Below are 7658 nucleotides of genomic sequence, written 5' to 3' on the forward strand. Positions count from 1 at the left end.
AGTACAGGGAATGTAGCCAATATTTTATAGTAACTTTAAATGGAGTATAAGCTATGAAAATATAGAATCAATGTATACCTGAAACTCAGAAGAAATGGAGTAGCCATCATGGTCAACAAAAGAGTCCGAAATGCAGTACTTGGATGCAATCTCAAAAACAACAGAATGATCTCTGTTCGTTTCCAAGGCAAACCATTCAATATCACAGTAATCCAAGTCTATGCCCCAACCAGTAACACTGAAGAAGCTGACGTTGAACAGTTCTATGAAGACCTACAAGACCTCTTAGAACTAACACCCAAAAAAGATGTCCTTTTCATTATAGGGGACTGGAATGCAAAAGTAGGAAGTCAAGAAACACATGGAGTAACAGGCAAATTTGGCCTTGGAATACACAGTGAAGCAGGGCAAAGACAATAGAGTTTTGCTAAGAAAATGCACTGGTCATAACAAACACCCTCTTCCAACAACACAAGAGAAGACTCTATACATGGACATCACCAGATGGTCAACACTGAAATCAGATTGATTATGTTCTTTGCAGCCAAAGATGGAGAAGCTCTATACAGTCAGCAAAAACAAGACAGGGAGCTGACTGTGGCTCAGACCATGAACTCCTTATTGCCAAATTCAGACTGAAATTGAAGAAAGTAGGGAAAACCACTAGACCATTCAGGTATGACCTAAATCAAATCCCTTATGATTATACAGTGGAAGTGAGAAATAGATTTAAGGGCCTATATCTGATAGATAGAGTGCATAATGAACTATGGAATGAGGTTCATGACATTGTACAGGAGACAGGGATCAAGACCATCCCCATGGAAAAGAAATGCAAAAAAGCAAAATGGCTGTCTGGGGAGGCCTTACAAATAGCTGTGAAAAGAAGAGAAGTGAACAGCAAAGGAGAAAAGGAAAGACAGAAACATCTGAATGCAGAGTTCCAAAGAATAGAAAGAAGCGATAAGAAAGCCTTCTTTAGCGATCAATGCAAAGAAATAGAGGAAAACAACAGAATGGTAAAGACTAGAGATCTCTTCAAGAAAATTAGAGATACCAAGGGAACATTTCATGCAAAGATGGGCTCGATAAAGGACAGAAATGGTATGGACCTAACAGAAGCAGAAGATATTAAGAAGAGATGGCAAGAATACACAGAAGAACTGTACAAAAAAGATCTTCACGACCCAGATAATCACGATGGTGTGATCACTGACCTAGAGCCAGACATCCTGGAATGTGAAGTCAAGTGGGCCTTAGAAAGCATCACTACGAACAAAGTTAGTGGAGGTGATGGAATTCTAGTTGAGCTATTCCAAATCCTGAAAGATGATGCTGTGAAAGTGCTGCATTCAATATGCCAGCAAATTTGGAAAACTCAGCAGTGGCCACAGGACTGGAAAAGGTCAGTTTTCATTCCAATCCTAAAGAAAGGCAATGCCAAAGAATGCTCAAACTACCGCACAATTGCACTCATCTCACACGCTAGTAAAGTAATGCTCAAAATTCTCCAAGCCAGGCTTCAGCAATATGTGAACCGTGGACTTCCAGATATTCAAGCTGGTTTTAGAAAAGGCAGAGGAACCAGAGATCAAATTGCCAGCATCCACTGGATCATGGAAAAAGCAAGCGAGTTCTAGAAAAACATCTATTTCTGCTTTATTGACTATGCCAAAGCCTTTGACTGTGTGGATCACAATAAACTGTGGACAATTCTGAAAGAGATGGGAATACCAGACCACCTGACCTGCCTCTTGAGAAATCTGTATGCAGGTCAGGACGCAACAGTTAGAACTGGACATGGAACAACAGACTGGTTCCAAATAGGAAAAGGAGTACGTCAAGGCTGTATATTGTCACCCTGCTTATTTAACTTGTATGCAGAGTACATCATGAGAAACGCTGGACTGGAAGAAACACAAGCTGGAATCAAGATTTCCAGGAGAAATATCAATAACCTCAGATATGCAGATGATACCACCCTTATGGCAGAAAGTGAAGAGGAACTCAAAAGCCTCTTGATGAAAGTGAAAGAGAAGAGTGAAAAAGTTGGCTTAAAATCAACATTCAGAAAATGAAGATCATGACATCCGGTCCCATCACTTCATGGGAAATAGATGGGGAAAACAGTGGAAACAGTGTCAGACTTCATTTTTGGGGGCTCCAAAATCACTGCAGATGGTGACTGCAGCCATGAAATTAAAAGACGCTTACTCCTTGGAAGGAAAGTTATGACCAACCTAGATAGTATATTCAAAAGCAGAGACATTACTTTGCCAACAAAGGTTTGTCTAGTCAAGGCTATGGTTTTCCTGTGGTCATGTATGCATGTGAGAGTTGGACTGTGAAGAAGGCTGAGCACTGAATTGATGCTTTTGAACTGTGGTGTTGGAAAAGACCCTTGAGAGTCCCATGGACTGCAAGGAGATCCAACCAGTCCATTCTGAAGGAGATCAGCCCTGGGATTTCTTTGGAAGCAATGAGGCTAAAGCTGAAACTCCAGTACTGTGGCCGCCTCATGCGAAGAGTTGACTCATTGGAAAAGACTCTGATGCTGGGAGGGATTGGGGGCAGGAGGAGAAGGGGACGACAGAGGATGAGATGGCTGGATGGCATCACTGACTCGATGGACGTGGGTCTGAGTGAACTCCGGGAGTTGGTAATGGACAGGGAGGCCTGGCGTGCTGCGATTCATGGGGTCGCAAATGTTGGACACGACTGAGCGACTGATTGATCTGATCTGATCTGATACCTGAAACTAATATAATACTGTAAATCAACTATACTTCAATTTAAAGAAAATTTTTAAAACCTTTTTTGTAAATCTGTATGATATTAATCCCTCTTTTAAACACTTCTCTCTCCTTTCTCTAATTATACTTCTGTATACTATTCCCTTCTCAGCATTCCTCCAGACTACATCCTTCCTCTTCTCTGAAATTTAATACCTTCGTCCCTAAAATTCATGTTTGATGGATATATGTTAGCACTCATCTGTTAATAATGAAGTAATATATGAGCATTAAAAGTGGTCTTGCCCCTTTTAAGGCAGTTTGTGCTTTTATGTGTATATGTATGTAAACTTTATCATTTATGCTTTGCATGCTCTCAATAAATCCATTGTAAGAATTATCCAGAAAGAGGGAGAGGAACACAACTTTGGAATTAAAAGCAAACCAAGCATTAAATAAACCTGCAGGCCAAAAAATAAAAAGAATTCTGTTTGATCTTTGAGCCAACTCACATTATTCTTCTGATTATGGAAAGTTACTATTCTTTCTCAAAATAATTTGGAAATATGTGGAATAATGTTAACTGCCTTTAAAAGTGTTTGCTCTAGACTCAGGTTTTAAATTTAGCCTTGTCAGGATGTCTCATCATGGCTCCTCTACAGTCGTTAAGAGACTTCATGTTGAAGAAAACTATTTGCTGTATTATATTCATTATTTTTATTTAATACCAAGTTGACAAAAACAGTGTATAATAAATTTGTTATTTTAGTTGGCTAGATAATGCGATCATTTATATTTTCTCTACAGTAGTGTCAAAAATTATATTCAAGCAAAAAAATCCTTTTAAAAGACATTTTTCTGCTTTAAATGGAAATAATGTAACTAAATTTTTTAAATTATATAAAAGTTGGAGAAGAACTTTTTTCAGTTCTTTTTGTGAACTGATTTTCCTTTTTTATATTTGTCCCATAGGACAGATCTATTCAGAAATGATCCACAACTTACTTCGCCCGGTTCTGCAAAGCAAGGACTGTAACTTGGTTCGATATAATGTCATCAATGCGTTGCCCAATACAGCTGATTCACTCATTGGCAGAGCTGCACATATAGCTGTTCTGGATTCAGAAATATTTTTAGAGAAATTCTTTCTGGTTGCTGCCCTCAAATATTTCCAATAGAATTAAAAACATTGGTAGAGACTTGACAATTACCTCATTCAACAATGATTAAGATAATCTATTATAATAAACTATAAATGCTGATAAGTTCTAAGAAATATTTATACCTTTTTATATGGAAGATAATTTATATCATCCATGTTTAGAGCTTTTTAAACATCAACTTTACTTTCTAGGTAATGTGCCTGTGCAATATTTTTTAATTTCATCTTTTTACTTTTCTATTACTTTTTCATATATTTTGCTACATAAGTATTTCAGTGAAACTTTAAGCCCATATGTATGTATGATTGTTTTATTATTGGCTTTCCACATTCTTTACATCAGACACATCATATTAAAGGCCATTATTGCTAGAATCACTCCCAAATCACTGCAGATGGTGACTGCAGCCATGTAAAAGACGCTTGCACCTTGGAAGAAAAGCTATGACCAATCTAGATAGTGTATTAAAAAGCAGAGACATTATTTTGGTGACAAAGGTCCATCTAGGCAAAGCTACGGTTTTTCCAGTAGTCAGGTATAGATGTGAGAGTTGGACAATAAAGAAAACTCAGCACCAAAGAATTGATGCTTTTGAACTGTGGTGTTGGAGAAGACTCTTGAGAGTCCCTTGGACTGCAAGGAGATCAGTCAGTCCATCCTAAAGGAGATCATTCCTGGGTGTTCGTTGGAAGGACTGATGCTAAAGCTGAAACTCCAATATTTTTGCCACCTCATGCGAAGAGCTGACTCCTTGGAAAAGACCCTGATGCTAGGAAAAATTGAAGGGAGGCGGAGAAGGGGACGACAGAAGATGAGATGGTTGGATGGCATCACTGACTCGACGTGCTAGACAGGGAAGCTCTGGGAGTTCGTGGTAGACAGGGAAGACTGGTGTGCCGTAGTGCATCGGGTCACAGAGTCAGACACAACTGAGTGATTGAACTGAACTGAATTGCTAGAATAGCATGGGATTTTAAATTTTCTAGTATGGGGGTATTATTTAGTTAGTCATAAATTTTACTTTTAACATTTTAGTATGTTTAACTGGAAATAAAATTATGGCTGCTAAAATATATTTTTTGAAATCAACTATTTTGCCCTCTCAAACCGGGTAGTTCATATATGACAATGTTATAAAAGTTTTCTATAAAAAGTTATTATTACTGTTGCTAGTAAACATCTGCCATGCCTATTAAAATATATTTTCTACAGGTGATTTCAACATTATTTCTCATATTGACTTTTATTACTGGAACTTTTCATGTTCATGTTAGCAGCATCTAGAGATTTTTTGAATGTTTGAATGCCCTCTGCCTTGGTTTGGTTGGAATTTTGCTAAATTTGGTAATGTTGCTTGAACTTTCTGAGTACATTTCTTTAACTTTTTCATGGACTTCCTTGTATGTACATAATAATTAAGTGTTGAAATTTATGAAATGCTTTTATGAATTTAGATAATTTTTAAATATTGCTAAAATTTGTTGAACTAAAGAGTAATGTAAATACAATAATTCATGGAACAAAATAATTAACTTTACATGTTTGGTGACACAGATGCAAATGTTTTGATATATGGAGATGTTAAGTCTCTTGACTTTACTCAAGGTGCTGAATAGCATTAAATTCACTATTTTCCTTTCCTGTTTTACTTGTGAAAATAACAATGCACTAAGGATAATAGAAGGTCTATTTGCATTTACCAGTTGTGATAGAAGGCTTTTGTAAATACGTATTGTAAAATTGATGCATGTTTATTTTTAGCATTGTGTTATTGCCTCTGCTGCTAATAAATGAACAAATGACTATCTGGAGGACAGCTAAAACACTCGCTTATTTTCAGAATACTAGAGGTGTATTTTTATTTATAATTGGATAGACTATATTAATTAACTTTATAGGACAGTGTGATTGTGTAACTTATACCTTTGTGAACTATTTTTATAATTTATATCATTTGCATATGTTAAAACATATTTCATTATGCTCCATAATTGTTTTTTTAAAAACAGATGAAAATTTTTGAATTGAGTAAGCAATAATATACCAAGTGCATTATAACTGGAAAATGTAAATGCATTATTCACCCTGTATTTTTGCTACACACATTTTTTCATCTTCACATTCCTTGGTCCTGAGTTTAAAATACCATACTTTTTTCTTGTATATCTTTTCATTTCTTATTTTTAACTAAAAGAAGTTTCACTTATGAGTTTGAATAATCTTCTGGGTTTATCAAAGTATTCATGCTTATTCATAATCATACTATTGTTTTTAAGGGAAAATTGCTCTTTATGATCATGGTTGGTTGATTGGATGTTTGTTGTTTTAATACAGTTTTAAAAACATATCAGTGATCATGGTTTCCAGTCCAATAAATTTAACTTCTGATTTACTAGAGAAACTGTTATACACTATTCACCTTCAAATTCAGAGTGCAGGGGTGGGGCAATGATCATCCGAAACAGTGTAGTTGACTCTTAGAGAACGAATCTCATTAAACTGTATATCAGTTAGAATTCTGGGTTGTAAACAACAAAAACCATTGTGATTAACTTCAGCAGAAAAAGAATTTATTGAAAAATATAGGTAGTTCACAAAATTGACAGAAAGACTGGAAAACCACTCTTAGATAACAGGTAGAAACCAAGGAAGTGAGGTGACCAAAATTATATCCAAGTTCCCACTCCAGAGGAGCTAGAGGTTTGTGTATATTTCTGCTGGCAGGGATTCCTCTAAAAACTGGATTACATCTGCTGCTTTGCATCACTCATTCCAGATTCAGTCTCATGAACGTGTGATTGACATGCTGTCCTGTGCCAGCACTCAAGCTGCCAGGCACCCACCCAGGTGAGTATATCAGGCTTTCTCAGCCTCTGCAGCAGAAGATGGGACCATTTCTTCTGCCAGAATTCAGAAATGGGTGTGATGACTGAGCCCAAATAGAAAAACACAGCACGTCCACTACAGTCCACTTCTTTGCCTTTCCAGCATCACAAATATTGTACTCACACATTTTTACAAATGGTTCCTCCTAACCTAATACTGTTAACACCCCTGTCCAGTTTCAGGTCCAGGATCTTGGTGTTCTGTCCATTTCTCCACTGGTTCTGTAATGATCTTGCCTCAGTAATGTGCAGCCACAGAGAAAAATATGACTTCATCACCCACCCCACAACGCACAATGAGAGAAAAGAAGTTATTAACAGTATAAGCACATGCATGAGCCAGTGAGGAAAAAAATAACAACTAGAGCAGTGCTTTGCAAGTTTCCTTGGTGAATTCCATAGGGGCTCCACAACAGACCAGCTGAAGTGTAATCTTCTCCAGGGCAGGATTTGAGGAGCAGCGTGTTTTATGTCCCAAAGCTCTCCAATTTCAAAGCAAAACCATGGTAAATACAGCCCTCAGTTCTGCCACTGGTCATGAGGCTAGATGGTTATGAGCTGTCACCACTGCCTCTTATTCCCTGTTTGCTTTCTGTTCAGCCAGCACCTCAGCTGATAAGATTTCTTTACCCAAAGATCTGAGACTTAGGTGATCTTGCCTCTACATGCTTGCAATAGTCTACTTAATGTTTACAGTTCAACATGATATTGTGAACAGGTACTCCAGGAGATGAGGTCCTCCAAGTTCTAGACAGTCCCTACTCCCCTTTCTCCTGTGGTCATAGGGCCCATCCCTACAGCTAGCACCTTAACCACTTCTTCTAACCCCTTACCCAGTTGATCAGTCACTAAGTCATGTCAGACTTTGTGTCCCCATG

At 37.4% G+C, this 7658-nt stretch overlaps 1 protein-coding gene across 6 annotated transcripts in view; it reads left to right on the plus strand.

The window, feature by feature from the left end:
• FAM135A (family with sequence similarity 135 member A) overlaps window positions 1–6242 on the plus strand; it is a 157270-nt gene extending 151028 nt beyond the window's left edge. For 5 of the 6 annotated variants that reach the window (XM_027550863.1, XM_027550862.1, XM_027550864.1 and 2 more), the window contains one exon: window positions 3705–3997. In XM_027550863.1, the coding sequence (XP_027406664.1) occupies window positions 3705–3910 (206 nt within the window). In that variant the 3' untranslated portion in view covers window positions 3911–3997. Of the gene's footprint in view, window positions 1–3704 lie in introns of all 6 variants that reach the window. The other variant, XM_027550860.1, reaches the window with a different exon arrangement.
• The last annotated feature ends 1416 nt before the right edge of the window (window positions 6243–7658 follow it).

The sequence above is a fragment of the Bos indicus x Bos taurus genome, chromosome 9, assembly GCF_003369695.1.
Source record: "Bos indicus x Bos taurus breed Angus x Brahman F1 hybrid chromosome 9, Bos_hybrid_MaternalHap_v2.0, whole genome shotgun sequence".
NCBI lineage: Eukaryota > Metazoa > Chordata > Mammalia > Artiodactyla > Bovidae > Bos > Bos indicus x Bos taurus.